Here is a 16,996-nt window from a genome sequence, read left to right as displayed (position 1 = left end):
ACTTTCAAACCACAATTTGGATATCCTTCCCCGAGATTCTGAGAACATCAGTTTCCAAATGGTTTATCCTAGAAATCTCATGAACAATTTTGTCCAGTACTTCGTGGGTGATAATTTCAAGGTATAGTGAACTATAAGAATCCAGCAGGGAGTTTCCCAAAATCAGTAATATGGCACCAGAGTCTCAGCACTCAAGTTTCACAGGCAGGGCCGTGGACAGGAGGGAGAGGAACACGCAAAAGGGTGCATGCCTCTGTGAAGGGCATTTTCCCTCAAGTCAAGTCAGACTTTGATCTCAAATTATGCACTGAATGGGTTTTGGTCTTTGGTGTCAAGATAGCTCTACAGTTAATTTTGAATAGACAGTGGGAAAGCCATATTCCCTAGTCAGCCCCAAAGGGTAGAGTGATGGAGATGAAAAAATCCAGCAGGAGCATAAAATGGATATATTCTATAAATGCATATTCCTCTCATGTGGGCACACATGAGTAGCAGCTGTTGGCTTACCAGAGTGACTGTGTTTTTTGCCACAATTTGGACAGCCTCTGCCCCAGGCCCAGTGACCTTACTAGACGTCTGGAGGTTGACTGGTGTGTTCTGCACATCAGTGCTGAGCACAGCCTTCTGACTGTTGATGGCGGTCACCATAGCAATGGTAGGTCTCTGGCCCACAACAGAGGCAGGCATGGTTGCAGTTGCTGCTTTCAAGACGAGAGGTAGTGTCTTTGTGGTAATCATAGAAGCTGTAGTTACAGTCTTCTAGGAGACACGGAGAACAGATATTAGGACACTGAACTGTGATCCTATTAAACAATATCCTGCTAACCCCCAGCAGAAAACAAAGCAATTAATTCTCATAATCAATCAAGTTCCTCGGTATAACATTTCTTTTGTGTACATAGAGCACACGGTTACTACAGAGAAAGATGATTTCTAGTTTGCCAGCGTTCTCAAATTTAGTGTTAAGCTCACAGTAATAACTGCAACTAATATGGGCACAAGGTTTTCAATAACAAGTGGGGTGGGTTTACAGATACAGAATATGAGTGTATCTTTTGGCTTTTCTAATTCTTAGCTTGCTCTCAATTAATTTAAATTTTGTAGAAGTTTCCAATCAATGAGGAACACACTATCACTATCCTTAATTGCTACAATCTCATCAATAGGAAGAAAGCCATCATATGATTCTGATTATCTGCCATCTGTGACAAAAGGCAGGGATAAAAGGACAGTATCTTTCCCTTTTCTTTTTTTTTGAGTGTCACCCTGGAGAGGTGGAAGGGAACCTCATATGAGGATTAGTGTAATTGTTGCCTCAAAGGCAGTAAATCCCAAGCACCAGATAATAAAACCAACTAGTATAGTAAATACCAGCTCTTGATACCAAAGGGATCTGTGTCACTACCTATAAACTTTTCTGTGGAGAACTGCTGCAGAAGTGACCAAGATTCAGTGAAACGTGACAAGGTGGAAACAAGCACCTGAGTTTCAAAAAGCCTCGTAGATGAGAGGACGGATGGAGGTGAGAGGGCTTGACTGGAGTTCCATGACAGCTACTGCAGCTGTGAGGCTGTGTTCTTCTACGCTTCCCACCGGAGTAAAGGAGCCAGGCACCCGGCACACACATCCAAGTGCTACCAGTCAGTCACTCAAGGTACAGACATCTCAGGAACATGAAGTTTATCTGGTCCAACTTGTTGGTTCTGACTTTGATACTACCCCACCTTTTTCTTCTTTACACTTGCACTGTCCCATTTGGTAGCTACTAGCCACCTATGGCTGTTTAAATTAAATTCATTAAAACAAAATAAAATTAAAACTTCAGTTCATCAGTCACCTAGCCCATTTCAAGTGTTGAGCAGCCATAGGTGGCTTGTGACTACCAAACGGGGTGGTGGCGATTTCCGCCCGTGCGGACAGTTCTGTTGGACAACGTTGCTCAGTGAGAAGGACTCCACTCTCCCTGAATCAGATCTGGACAAATTCCCTTGTGAATTTCTATTTCAGTGTCTATGTAACTACTTGTGTATTAAGTTGCTTGGTTACAGGCAATTCTTTATTCCCATTTTCTGGCTTAAACACATATACACATATATGTATGACCTAATCTTTTAACATCTTTTTTTTCCTTTTAACCAAAAATTTAATGATCTGGCCTGATCTATCCCATCATAGCCTAGTCAGCAATCCTGATTAATCCTTGTCATCAAAATCACCCAAACCTGTCTCTCTTCTCTGAGTCAACAACACAGGAGTGGCTTATTCCGCTTGCCACTGCCTCCTCAAATGCGAAATGTGAAATGAGAGTGAAAGGGGAACACTCAGATATATATATTTAAATATATTTTATTGATTTTTTACAGAGAGGAAGGGAGAGGGATAAAGAGTTAGAAACATCGGTCAGCTGCCTCCTGCACACCCCCTACTTGGGATGTGCCCGCAACCAACGTACATGCCCTTGACCGGAATCGAACCCGGGACCCTTGAGTCTGCAGGCCAACGCTCTATCCACTGAGCCAAACCAGTTAGGGCGGGAATACTCATTTATTTTAGGAGTTAGCAGGCCATCTACTCTCCATCAGGGATGAAAACCAAAGAAAGAAAAGCTAACTGCTAGTTATCATTAGAAATGTTACAGTAGTGCAGCAGGACTGACTTTACATTACCAGCTATTTGTGGGGTTTTTTGTTTGTTTTTTGCCAGCTATTCGTAATAAAAGTTTTTAATTCAGTGTGATGTTAGCTCTACCTTTCAATTTAAAACATCTACATACAAAAAACTTTTGAAGTGGTGAGCAAGTCCCATCTTAGTACTACTAATGGGCTATGGAAGTGAAGCTCTAATCTAGCGGTTCTCAGCCTTCCTAATGCCGCGACCCTTTAATACAGTTCCTCATGTTGTGGTGACCCCCAACCATAAAATTATTTTCATTGCTACTTCATAACTGTAATTTTGCTGCTGTTATGAATCGTAATGTAAATATCTGATATGTAGGATGTATTTTCATTGTTACAAATTGAACATAATTAAAGCATAGTGATTAATCACAAAAACAATATGTAATTATATATTCAATATGTGTTTTCCGATGGTTTTAGGCGACTCCTGTGAAAGGGTCGTTCAACCCCCCAAGGGGTCATGACCCACAGGTTGAGAACTGCTGCTCTAATCAGAACTCACTGATGAGATTTTTAAAGTGCATGTTGTTACTGCTTTAAAAGAGGTTAGTATACTTTCGTCTGAAACATCCTTGTTTCAAGTAAATCTCAAACTCACCTGAATTACATACATACCGTCAACTGCAACACGTAAAAAACATCTTTAGGTTCGCATTCTTATTCTACTTTATATGGTGGTGGCTCATTTTACTATATGTATTCTAGCAGCTATATAATTCTTTCTATACACAGGCACAAGACTCAGGACTATATGCATCAAGTAAAACGTTTTGGAGAATGTTATTTTCTATTTATTGACACCAGGTATTGACACAGGTATTATCTGGATATTTACTCCTGCCCTAGTGCTTCTTCTATTCTAAGTCTTAAGAGCATAAACCAATCTTGGAGTGTTAGAGTTTAGGTGACAAAGACAATCTAGGGTTTTGAAATTCAAACCTAATGCAAACCTCTGAACTGTTCTGGCAGGAGGAAAAAGACACAGAGAGGAAAGGTATCCAACAGCAAAGGAAGTTATTTCTGTGGAAGCTGTCTGTGGCCGGCCAATGCAACCCAAGTATGATTGCCTTCAAGAGAAGATGCAGCTTCCCCACAATTTCATGAAGGGGTTCTTCAATCCTGACAGAACCCAAACTGCATGAACTAGAAGGTAATACAGAAATACATGGCAAGAAGCACTAACTGCAAAATCCTTTCCATTTATTTTTTTATTTTTTGTTCAGTTATTATTTTCTATACCTACAAAGCATGAGATATTGATTGAAAACTCAGAGCCTCCAATGCACAAATCAGAACTTAGAGTTGGAGTTAATTAAGAGAACTGGTTCTCCTACTCCCCCATACTTTGGTACCTGCTAACCTGATTTAGAATAAAACACTTTCTTCTTCCTGCCTGTGCTGTGATTGCTACTTACCAGTTACCAGAATTGTGTAAAACACGTAGAGGAGTACCAATATAAAGAACTTTAGGCATGTAATATACTCCATATACAACTTCTCATTTGTTCTTGACCTCATGAACCTTTAATGACTCTATAACTGCCAAATTCCCAAAAGTTTTGTCATGCATTGGAGGGTTTCCACAAGCTAATCGCTTCCTCTCTTTCCGGTTTTATCTCCCTCTCCACTGTTTCCTGAATCCACGCTCCAGGCACATCAGCCTCCTTTCTATTCCCCGGGAATGCATTTACTTTTCTGACTCCACCCTACACTGTGATGCTCTATCTCCTGCTGCTCATCACTGAAATTTCACTTATCTGTCAAGGTCCTACTCAAATGCCACCTCCTTTGTGAAGTACTCTCTGTTCCCTCTTCTCAAAATCACTTGTCCTCTGGTATTTTCTCAGCTCTTTCATTTTCTTCTTTGTTAGCTGTTTTCATTCATCTTCCTCTCCTCTAAAGTTTTTAAATTCTTGAAGACAGCAATTCTGTCTTATTTGTGAATCTATCCTCTACATTGCCTAATATAGTAAAGACTCAATACGTATTTAGAGAATGAATGAAAATTGCCATATATCAGATTCTAGGCAGAGACCAGAATCTACGTGCTAGATTGTATACCAGAATCTAGCACATAGAGAGTACCCAATAAATACTTGTAAAAAAAAACCCCAAAACCTAGAGGATCTTTTGGCTTTTAACATTAAACATTTGCATTACATAAAATAAATAATATAAAACAAGCTTAACCAAACCAATCAACTATATTAGGTGGGCTTCAGATGGAGAGATGCCACACACACTGTTTTGGGGGTAGCCCTACACCCCTCCCTATCATCACCTCAAAGCAGCACACAACTCAGATCATACCAGGAAGGGAATAGCTATTATAAGTATTACTTAAGTGTTTTCTCTAAGTTGTGTGACATGGAATGTTACTTGAACAGAAAGTTTTCACAGATCACGAGAGAGAAAATTCCTACATACCAAGAAATAATGAAGTCTACCACTTTCCTTCCATATAAACACTTTCTGATCAAACTGTACTTTGGAAAGAGAACAACCTAATCTGACTCTATTTAAAAGTCCAACAAAGTAATCTGGTAAGCAATCTTTCAGGAGAAATACAAGTCCTGGTCCGGGGGTTTCAGAAGTCAGTTTGAATATCTAATTTTCAAATAACCTTGGGGTGGAGATCAGGGTAAACATTTTGCTGGCTGCTCTATTATCTGATTCACAACACAGATTCTTCCTTTTCCTTTTTTGGCATGTTATATAATTTCTTTTTTTGGTATTATATGGCAGTACAGAAGAGTGATGAATAGATTTTTCAGCCAGAATATCTGGGTTCAAATCTTGGCTCCACTACATACGACTTACATGATTTTAGATAATTACTTACCTCTCTGTGTCTTAGTTTTCTTTCTTAAGAGAGAGAGAGAGAGAGAGAGAGAGAGAGAGAGAGAGAGAGAGAGAGAGAGAGAGAGAGAGATAACAATACAACACCTTCCCTATTTGAGTTGGAATGAGGATTGTGTACATTATATTCTTAAAGCACTTAGGAGCGCACCAATATATAGTAATCTTTATTAAACTTAACAATCTTTAGTAATCCTTAGTATTTTTATAAGAAACGCATTCTTCACTTGCAAAATAAATGTACATAAACCTTTTCCTTTACATATAAAGATACAGTGAAGACTTGTTGTTGATGGGTCAGAGATATCCACACTTAAGATTCAAAAGATCTAAGTCCTTGAAATCATGTGCAAAAATGAGTGTATTAATTATAAATGTGTATTTTTCTGGGGAGGGGATCCATAGCTTTCAACAGAGTCTTAAAGGGGTCTGTGACCTCCAGGGATCAAGAACCCCTGCTCAATTAAACCCCTGCTCCTTTTAAAAGCTGTGCCACCAGTGTGGCTCAGTGGTTGAGCACTGACCTATGAACCAGGAGGTCATGGTTCAATTCCCAGTCAGGGCACATGGCCAGGTTTTAGGCTCAAGCCCCGGTAGTGGGTATGCAGGAGGCAGCCCATCAGTGATTCTCTCCAACTGTTGATGTTTCCCTCTCTCCCTCTCCCTTTCTCTGTCTGAAATAAATAAAAAATATATTTAAAAAAGCTGTGCCCATATTATATCTAAGTGTGTGGAGATCAAACTTGAATAATTTTCTTAACTGAGTATCGTTCCCAAATATGTCCTTGTGTGTGTCTTGACTGCCTCCCTAGCCTTACATTATATTCTAGCTTAACTGCCCTTTACAGTAAAATCATTTACACAGCTACACCAAGTCAGAATGTTATTAAGCTTCTACTTCTTAGTGATAGTTTTGACCTGCAGCTTCCACTTTAGATTTCCTTTTGAGTATTAGAACAGATTCATATTCTCATGAATGTGGACTTATAAATGAATATTTTGTTTCTATGAATAATGGAAATATATCACCCTTCTAAATGCTCTTTCTACCCGATCCTGTAATATCTCTACACCTAATTGCTAAGAATTCCAGAAAAACAATTCCAGAGGCGATGATATCACACAAACTTTTAGAAAAAACTCAAATAAATATTTCCAGAAACTGAAAATAAGACGTTACTTCTGTTCTGATACTGAGAAGCAATTTTTCTTTGTCACCCACTACCTTTCCCTCCTTCTTTGGACAGTTAGAAAATGATTTAACTTTTGCTCCTTAGTAATGTTATTTCCCTCTGCAAATCAATTTCAAGTGGTTCCCATCACAGTTATAATATAAAAAAGGAACCAGAATAACTTTTGGGTAGGGCTGGTTGAGCTTAATACAGCCTGAAACAGGGCCTCATTTTACATGACCAATAGCACATCCATCCCCAACCCAAAGCCTGCAGTGCTCCTCCCACACTTTACCTGTGAAGCGGTCAGGTTGGAAGAGGGTGCCGCCGACGGGGCGTGGTGGTGGTGGTACTGCTGTTGTTGCTGTAGCTGCTGTAGTGGTTGCTGCTGTGCTGTTTGTAGTTTGTTTTCAGATTGTGGCAATGGCTGTATTTGGAACTTGTCTGGTTGTTCTTGCTTTACTATCAGGTTCTTCCGAAGCTGTTCAACGACTCTTTTCTACCAAAGGAGAAAAAAGGAAGAAGAGCTATCAGAATACAGGCAGTCCTCGGGCATCAGACTCTCGTCGTTTCGTGGTTACGTCGCCATCTCCCATTTACAGTATTTATTAAAAAAAAGTTCTGTCATTTCGACATATGTACATATGTGCTTTATGTTTTTTATTATTTATTTACCACAAGGAATTGTTATCTTTTAAATTTTTTTTTACTGTTTCATTTCATTACTGCTGTGTATGTGCTCCATGTGAGTGATGTAGGTGCTTATGTAGGTGGGTTCCGACTTACATTACGTTGTAGGAACGGATCTCCGACATAACGCAAGGACCTACTGTATTGTCCTACCAGCTGTATAGAAATATGCAATAATTATATGCCTCTGACATCTTTAAAATTTGTTACATCTAAAATTTACAGATTCGACAAATTCAAGGAGAACCTATGGCATAAGAAACATTTTATAAAGGGAAACTGAAGCATGCAGGTGGGAAGAAAAGCTAATGGAGGTCATGCAGTAGAGCTCAGCTTTCTTGACTGTTATTAGCTGAGCATGCCAGGCTGGGAGGGCAGTGTAGCAGAGCATAGCAGTGAAGACATGACTCTGGAGAAAGGCTGCCTCAATTCAAACTTCAGTTTTGCTACTTAGCAGTCACATGATGTTGGGCAAGTTCCTTAACCTATCTATGGACCAATGTCCTGTTCTGTAAAGTGAGGCGACTAACAATATCCTTAGGATTCTTACAAGTACCAAACCAGCTGCTAGTTGTAAAGTACTCAGAACTATGATTGGCACATTGACGGTCATTTTTCTTTTTGCATCTGACTACACAGATACTAGCCATATTAATTTTTGTTAATCAATCAAATATCATCTATCTATCAAAAGATTCAAATATTAAAGACTTTTAAACAAAGAAACCTTGATCTCAGAAATATGCAATATAAATGACAGGCATTCTAAATCACTGAAAAGGGTAACTCATGAGCTGGACTTCTTTGCTGGGCCAAGATCTGTAGAAATGCATACGTTTGTTTATGCAGAGTAGGGATTTAGTTACATGGGATGAAAATTTTAAATGAACATTTGCTGAATTTTCTAGACCTGTTCAAATCCAAGAAAATGTGTACTTGGAAACCATCATTACTACAGAATACATTTCAACAGAACGTAAGCTGCATGAGGGAAAGGACTTTTGGTCACAACTATACTCTGTAGCTAAGTCAATGGTCCTCATTATCTTCACATGACACGTAAAGTGATGGTTCCAAAGACCAGCAAAAGGCTCAGAGAATCTATAATAACCATCTGGGGCCAGACCTGGGCTCTGACTCTTCCTGCCCTCATGGCTGAAAGTATAAGCAGCTCCTCTCTCATATACTTTCAAGTGAGTTCATCAATTGAGGTTTGTTATTTCTGACAAAAATAATTGCTATTTTCTAATATAGGTTATGAGTAGAGAAAAAAGTGAATAAAATATTTAAATAAAGAGTTAAGTGAAATCAGAGAGCCAGGCTGATTTTCAAATTCCTGCATATGATTCTAACCAACTTCATTTGTATTCTCTAAAGAATCCAAACCTGCAGGCTACTGGCTTAATGTTGTTTGAATATTAAAATATTTACAGAATGGATTTTTAAAAACTTGAAGTCAATACAAAATACATTCTTGAGAGAATTTTAAATATTTTTATTATTTATTTTGGGGGGCAATGAAAATATCATATAAAGGCCAATGGGTGTGTGGGGGGTAGACTGCTGTACTATATACTCTGCTAGCATTTCCTCTTTCTGTAGTTTAAATATTAAAAAGAAAAAAAGGATGCAGAGTCCAATGTCTCTGTAGAAACCATCTGCAGAATAGTAAAAATGCAAATTAATAAAAATATCAAATGCTTATAAAAATTAATGTTCAAGTCTCAAGTATAAATGGCAGAGTAACTGAACTGATACATCTTAGGAGAGGGGAAAGTGATAGCAGGGGTGTTACGGATAATTCTGAGAATCACAGATAGATTTCATTGCCTGGTGACTGCCAGACATTTAACAAATAAATAAGTATTTAGAGTTGTTTTTACCGCCCCCCCCCAAACATATTAATCAGCATTAATCAAACATAACAAACTAACAAAAGTGTAACATAGCAGTGAGAGAAAGGGACTCAAAAAACCTTTATTTAAAAAAAAAGCCCACAAAAAAACAGCTCAAATCAGGAGGAGGAGAGAAACCAGGAGGAAAACAAACACCACAAATGTGACACCTGCCAACAAATAAACTTTGAACGGAAACAGCAGAGGAGACTAAATAATGATTACACCAGGCATGAAAGGAAAGGGTGTTTTTCCCCCTACAGCCATCCGTAGGAAATACAGTGTTCTCCCTCACTGACTGCCCAACTGGGGGAAACTACAAGCAAGAGACAAAGCCCGGAACCCACTCCCAGGGCTGTGCATAGCAGAAGGGAACAGTAGGGGGAAGAAGGAGAAAGGGACGCAGCTAGAGTACTTGGCAGCCATATGGCTGGAGCAAGGTGGTGACCAATCAGAACGAACATCAGAAGGTGGGAGTCAGTGAGTCACGCTGCATTCACAATCAAGACTGTGGAACTTGTGGGGGCTGGGACAAGGGAGGGTTCAAAATACTTGCACACTGACATTAGTCCTTGAGAGGAGAAAAAAACAAAAAAAAGGCAGAAGAAAAAGAGAGCTGTGTAGATTGGACATGGGTCAGATCATACAAGCTGGGCACATTTTCCGTGATAGAGGGTCTGGTATGTTTCAGAGTGCTGCTCAGAAACGCACGGCCGCTGAACTCCTTGCGCTGTTTATCAGAATATTAGAATACCAAGCGTGTAGTTGTGCATGTCTGTGAAATTTTTTTTAAATCAAGATTTGGGGGAAATGCTGACGCCTTCTGTAACTCAAACATCTCTCACTGCAGACTGAAAACCAACCACCTAAAGTCAAGCGAGCTCTGCCCCGGGGTGCTCCTCTGGTGTCCAGAGGCCCTGCACACTCTGCAGGACTGGCTAATATGGGAGGGCTAACTGAGCGAATTTGTTGGCTTTTCTACATCTAACAATCCAGACTTGTTCTAGTTCATTCTGGTAAACACAAAAGTCATAGTAACTCCAGCAGGATCCTGATCTGGGTCAGGACCAGTTTTGGTGGCAGCAAAAGAATAAAGCTATAATATTTCGTAAATCTTAGCTGTGTGGTATCAGCGAAGTTGTTAAGTAGACTCGTCTCTACAGAAAGTGAACCTATATTTTTACTATTACATGTTTGTTTTTTTAAATATATTTTATTGATTTTTTTACAGAGAGGAAGGGAGAGGAATAGAGAGTTAAAAACATTGATGAGAGAGAAACATCGATCAGCTGCCTCTTGCACACCCCCTACTGGGGATGTGCCCGCAACCAAGGTACATGCCCTTGATCGGAATCAAACCTGGGACCCTTCAGTCTGCAGGCCGACACTTTATCCACTGAGCCAAACTGGTTAGAGCTACATATACATATTTTTATTGATTTCAGAGTGGAAGGGAGAGGGAGATAGAAATATCAATGATGAGACAGAATCACTAATTAGCTGCCTCCTGCAAGCCTGCCAACAGGGACGGAGTCCACAACCCAGGAATGTGCCCTGACTGGGAATCGAACTGTGACCTCCTGGTTCATAGGTTAATGCTCAACCTCTGTGCCACACCGGCTGGCCACTATTACATGTTTTAAACAAAGAAATCAACTTCTGTGGTCATTAATGAACGTTATGCTGGCATAAACAATTTGATATTTTCAATGTTATTCATATATAAGGCAGAACTTTATTTTATTTTATTTTTTTAAATATATTTTATTGATATTTTACAGAGAGGAAGGGAGAAAGACAGAGAGCCAGAAACATTGATGAGAGAGAAACACCGATCAGCTGCCTCCTGCACATCCCCCACTGGGGATGCGCCCACAACCCAGGTACATGCCCTTGACCGGAATCGAACCTGGGACCCTTCAGTCCGCAGGCCGACACTCTATCCACTGAGCCAAACCGGTTTCGGCGAGGCAGAACTTTAAGTGCAGCTAATTATGTTGGAACATTATCCTGAAGCTTTGCCATTCGTCACTCACTAATAAGTCAATGAGAATAAAAGAGGAGGAAAATGAAGAAAATGGAAGAGGAAAAGCTGGAGAGAATGATGGCAGAAATGAGGAAGAAAAGTTAATAACTTATCATCTTCTCCCCTTAATATAGCAATGGGCCAAGCTAGCATCACCCCCTTCAATCCATTTGTCAAGACCTGCTCCACAAATCCACGTGTAATTCTGAGCCTCAGATTCCCTGGACATTTGCAGCACCAGGTTTCATCAGGGCTTGTTCAGGCAGAAGAGTTCACAGAGTCTCTGACACTTCGAGCCACAGCTTCTGAGACAGGTAGTCATGTTGACCAATACTGTGACATTCAGTGATACGATCAACTGTTCACATGACAGCAAGGCAGGTCCCCCGCCCCCCCCAAATACACAAGATTATAGGCCCAATTCAACAGAAAAGCAGGTTCCTTTTCTCCTAAGTCAACCATTCCACGTTCCATGGCCTGGGTCAGCACAGAAGAAAGATGGAGGAACGGAAGGACAGCCTCCACCCCTCCAGCCAAGGCACCAGCTTACTTCTATCAAACTCATACATTTTAGAAAGCTTCTCTTGAAAGGAACTCCCGGTCCAACGCCCTGCCCTCTGGGATGCCAGTGCTTTAAGTCTCTGCTTTCCTACACAGTCTGTCATTCCACTTGTCTGTGTTCTGGTTGACATGATCTGTTTTATATCAATTATGAGAGGACCACACCCACTTAGACTTCTTGCATAGTACTGCCTTAAAAATTCATCCTTTTCCCCCTCCATGAATCAACCATACAATCTGAAAATATAACCTTCACCCTTCATACCAGAGGCTGATAGAGACTTATAATTTTTCACAAATCCAGAAAGTCAAGGACAAATCTTACCCATCTTTATACCTAAAATGCAGTGAAATTTTTTTAAAAATATATTTTATTGATTTTTTTTTTTTTACAGGGAGGAAGGGAGAGGGATAGAGAGTTAGAAACATCGATCAGCCGCCTCCTGCACACCCCCCACTGGGGATGTGCCCGCAACCAAGGTACATGCCCTTGACCAGAATCGAACCCTTCAGTCCACAGGCTGCCGCTCTATCCACTGAGCCAAACTGATTAGGGCTGCAGTGAAAATTTTTTCCCAGGTCTTCAGACTCACCAAGTGCTCAAAGGTAACTAAAATTTTTGTGTGCAGAAAAACATGGAGAAGTTTACACTTGTTGATGAAGTCAGAATTTACTCAAAGAAACAAAAACTTTCTATTGTTTGACTGAAATACAATCACTGCATTTTTGAGCAACACCAATATTCCTCAACGCTGAAGAGGCGGCAGGAGACACGATGACAGTCTTCAGAAGGCTGCCACACAATGAACATCCCCTAAAGAATAGGGAATGTGTTACTGGCATAACAATGACACAGTTATGATCCACAGTAAAAGGTATGTGCTATTAAATTCAGTGAAGCCCTAACTGATTTGGCTCAGTGGTTGGAGCGCCAGCCTGCGGACTGAAGGGTCCCAGGTTTCGATTCCGGTCAAGGGCATGTACCATGGTTGTGGGTACATCCCCAGTGGGGGGTGTGCAGGAGGCAGCTGATCGATGTTTCTCTCTCATCGATGTTTCTAACTCTCTATTCCTCTCCCTTCCTCTCTGTAAAAAAAAAAAATCAATAAAATATATTAAAAATAAATGAATAAATTAAGTGAAGATTCCACCATTTTGTGAAGTAAAGCACAGGAAAAAGCACTAAACTCAAAATAAGCTCCTTCCTAATGCAGCAGGTGAAAGTCAGTGGGAGAGTATGCACTGGCGCCTCTAGGAGGAATGCTCCAAGTGGCGCCAGTGCATACTCAGGCCGGATTCTGACAGAAGAGGAGGAGGAAATTGTTAGCAGCAGCTATAAAATATTCTTAGTTAAAAAGACGTGGGCTTTACTCATTTTGTAAGGACTACAAAGTTTTCTCCAAACTCTCCAATATTCAGTTTGGGGGTTAGAATTAACAAATAGCTTCTAACATGTTTAAACCTTTTAAAAGAGATATGCCCTTAAAATGCCACCTGTTTGACAGAAGCGGTATCTACACCTCCTCTATACAGTGAACTGCTATGCTGTCTACTGGAGAGGATTTGTTTTGTCTTGGAGAGCTGGGAACATAAATAATTATTTTATAGTTCTGCAAGGTGTCATGGAATTTGTACAGTACAATATAAATGAATTAAGGAACAGCAGCAGTTGGAATTAGCAGAGTTTATTTTTGATAAAGTTCAAAATTCTCTACATGGATGCTTAACAGATGGTGGAGAATGCATATGTCATGTACTGATTAGACTTTGGCTTACTTTTTTAATTAAAAAATATTCTTGTGGTTTACTCTTCAACACACACACACACACACACACACACACACACACACACACACGCATGCACGGATATTTACATCAATAGGTTTAACATCCCATCCACAGGACAATAGAGCTTTTATTCATATCAATGGGATTTATATTCCATCTCCACGGGGCATTAGACCCTTTATTTGATGGCCTGACTGAAAGGCAGTTTGCATTCTTATTTAGTTCATTCACGCTGTAATAGGTAAACCCAACCCCACTCTCCCCCAACCCCTATGCATGGCTATAAAAGACTGCTAGGACTGCTATAGTCAAACTCCCACCAAAATGGAGGGACTCTTCTAAGAACCTGGGCATTGCCTTTAACTTGCACTAAACAATAGCTAACTAAATGTGACTTATTTCTAATGTCAATTACATTTTAATCACTTGGTTTTTAACATCTAGTTAAACATTTTTATGTTAGTTCAAACAACTTTTTAAAAAATGAGAATTGCCCAAAGTACAGGACTAAGAAAGAGAAAGCTACCTGTTGCCTTTTGATCTGAGAAATCAAACACATTGGGAATATTTCCCTGTGTAAAAATATAGGTGCAGCCCAGATTTCGAATGTATGAAATTGATGTCCAATTTAAATGTAACCTGACCCAGCAAAGACCCTAGATACAGTAATGAGGACAGCAGAAAAAACATAAGAACCATTTATAATCTGCATAACTTAGCTGCTTGCTAATATAAAAAAGTGCCTGAATCATTGTTCGTAGCACACAATGAGATATGACATGGAGGCTACAATTTATAAATTCAGCTGTAGTTCAGCACAAAGCGTGCCCCTCTGTAACTCTCTGTTACAGACGTGCACACACCACCAGCTTGTCATTCATAATTCTATGACTCTCCCCACAACTTAAAAGGCAGCACTGCCTTGTTAACGTCGGCTGTCCCATACACTACAAGGTTCTCTCGTTGCTCTGCCCTGAAGCTGCTGTGGTTTTCCTTACAAAAGCATTATGATTGAAAATGGCTGCACAGTAGCTTTCCATGACAAGTTGGATATGAAAATACAATTTAAGCACAGTAATGATCCTAAAATGGGAAGAGAGGAACAAAACTAAAAACCCCTATCATTTTATGGAACACTGCTCAGATAAAACAGATTGTTTTGCTTACTCTGAGCCCTGGGACAATGTGAGATAATGCAGGAAGCCCTCTTTTCACAGAAACACGAGACAGAATCAGATGCTGAAAGCGGCAAACATAATAGATTACTTAACTAAATTCTACACAGAATACATGTCCTAAGACATGAATCAATCATTTCCAAAGGTGAGAATACTGCTTAACAATCTCAATTCTGCAGTTTTTCTTAAAAGATAGAAAAGACACATAATGGTATTAGGACAATATACTAAGTCAGGCAGGATACATCAGGTAGAAAATATTCTATGGTGAAATTTTCTTTACATTTAAACAAAAGTAAGTCTTATAGATCACTAAACTAACATTTTGAATTGGGAAGTATTTGAACAAAAGTACATCCTGCACAAGACACTCTTGCTACTTAAAAACATAATGTTTATTATCTACTGTAAAAGCATAAACACATAGATTTAAAAAGATTCCAAATCTCTGGATTTCACAAAGCATTCACTATTTCAGTAGTTTAATTTATCACGTAAGTATTTGTTACAATCACTTGAAGAGAGAAATGAAGTGTTACAAATTTACTTTCTGACAAGACCCCACATAAAACAACAAAGAGGGAGAGCAATTCCATCACCTCATAGGCTGCCAGGATGAGTGAGGGAGGGTAACTTTAGGGATTGGATCATCCAAGACACGTGACAAAGGATGGTTTGCACTGTTCTGTATTTAGTTAGGTTTTCTGCATCAGAGATAGAAGAAGCCTGCACTCATCTTTCAGAATTTCAGAGCAGGTTTCCTTTTTGTTTTAAATGGTCAGTACTAGAAATTTTATTAAAGAGAAAGAATCAGCAAAATAGAAGAAAGCATAAATAATTTCTTAATAAATAAAACATTTGGTTAAAATTTTAAGTATTTTATTAAATCTCAAGTATAAAGAAAATAATTTTTCACAGGCTATGAAAATCATTAAATCCGATAGATAAATCTCTATATGAATATTTAAAGTATTTACACAAGTGCATGCATGCACACACACACTCCAAGCTTCAGAAAATGTGGAGTGGCTGCAGTAAAAATGATTTGTTATTTTTATCTTCTTTGAGCTTACTTCTTAGTAGTGAAGGGGTAGCTCACTCTTTTACTATACTGTTCTCCAGTTTTCACATCCAACAAAATTACTGAGATGCAGATTCTTAAGAAAAGAGAACACAGAACTGAATATAAGAGCAGTCCTTTGATTAAAAAAAACAAACTTTATTTTTTAGAGCAGTTTTAAGTTCACAGTAAAATTGAGTGGAAAGTATAGAGCATTCCCATAAATACCCCTCCCCGTCACCTACAACCTCCCTAACTATCAACATCCCACCAGAGTGATACATTTGCTAAAACTGATGAATCTACATTGACACATCTTTATCACTCGAAATTAATAGTTTTACACGAGGCTTCACTCTTACTGTTATATAGTCTATGGGTTTTGACAAATGTATGACATATTTCCATCACTGTAGTATTACATGAAATAATTTCACTGCCCTAAAAATTCTTTGTGCCCTGCCTATTCATCTCTCTCTTCCTCAGCCTGACAACCACTGTCATTTTACTGTCTCCATAATTTTCCTTTTCCATAATGTCATATAGTTAGAATCATACAGTAGGTAGCCTTTTCTGATTTGTTTCTTCCACTTAGTAATATGCATTAAAGTTCCTCCAGGCCTTTTCATGCCTTGATAGCTCTTATTTCTTTTCAGTGTTGAGTAATATTCCATTGTCTAAATGTACCACAGTAGTTCTCTTGATTTTTAGATACAATCTAATGCGGCAGCTGGTGAGTTCTAAAATGGTTACAATAAAAACGACAGCAATAATATCAAGTAGATATTATCTGCCACCTAGGATAATGAGGCTCTGAGCATCTAAGTGACTTGACCTAGGTCTCAAGTAAGGGGTAGAGTCAGACTTAATAGTTCTAGTTTCTGATATACTAGTGACCTGGTTCACAGATTCATGCACATTGAAAGAAAATTAATTAGAAGGTGGCTGGTGGGGTGGGACTGGGTGAGATGGGCAGGACATGCCCTGGAGCCAACCTCCCGTGGTCCCTCCCCTGCCGGCCGCACCTGGGGTGGCACCGTGGCTTGAAGGGTGTCTGCGGAGTGCGCGGGGTCCCTCCGGCAAGTGGGG

The 16,996-nt window shown here is 39.5% G+C and overlaps 1 protein-coding gene across 24 annotated transcripts in view; it reads right to left on the bottom strand.

The window, feature by feature from the left end:
* The window catches only part of PHF21A (PHD finger protein 21A), a 172,073-nt gene that overhangs the window by 31,938 nt on the left and 123,139 nt on the right, over positions 1–16,996 (bottom strand). For 22 of the 24 annotated variants that reach the window (XM_059709545.1, XM_059709543.1, XM_059709555.1 and 19 more), the window contains 2 exons: positions 7,005–7,208; positions 508–759 (listed from right to left, as the gene is read on the bottom strand). In XM_059709545.1, coding sequence (XP_059565528.1) covers positions 508–759; positions 7,005–7,208 — 456 coding nt within the window. The remainder of the gene's footprint in view (positions 1–507; positions 760–7,004; positions 7,209–16,996) is intronic. The other 2 variants (XM_059709550.1, XM_059709557.1) reach the window with 1 other exon arrangement.

Source organism: Myotis daubentonii, chromosome 9, assembly GCF_963259705.1.
Source record: "Myotis daubentonii chromosome 9, mMyoDau2.1, whole genome shotgun sequence".
Classification (NCBI taxonomy): Eukaryota; Metazoa; Chordata; class Mammalia; order Chiroptera; family Vespertilionidae; genus Myotis; species Myotis daubentonii.
Note: the sequence above shows the minus strand (reverse complement) of the source record. Positions and strands in the feature narration are given on the sequence as shown.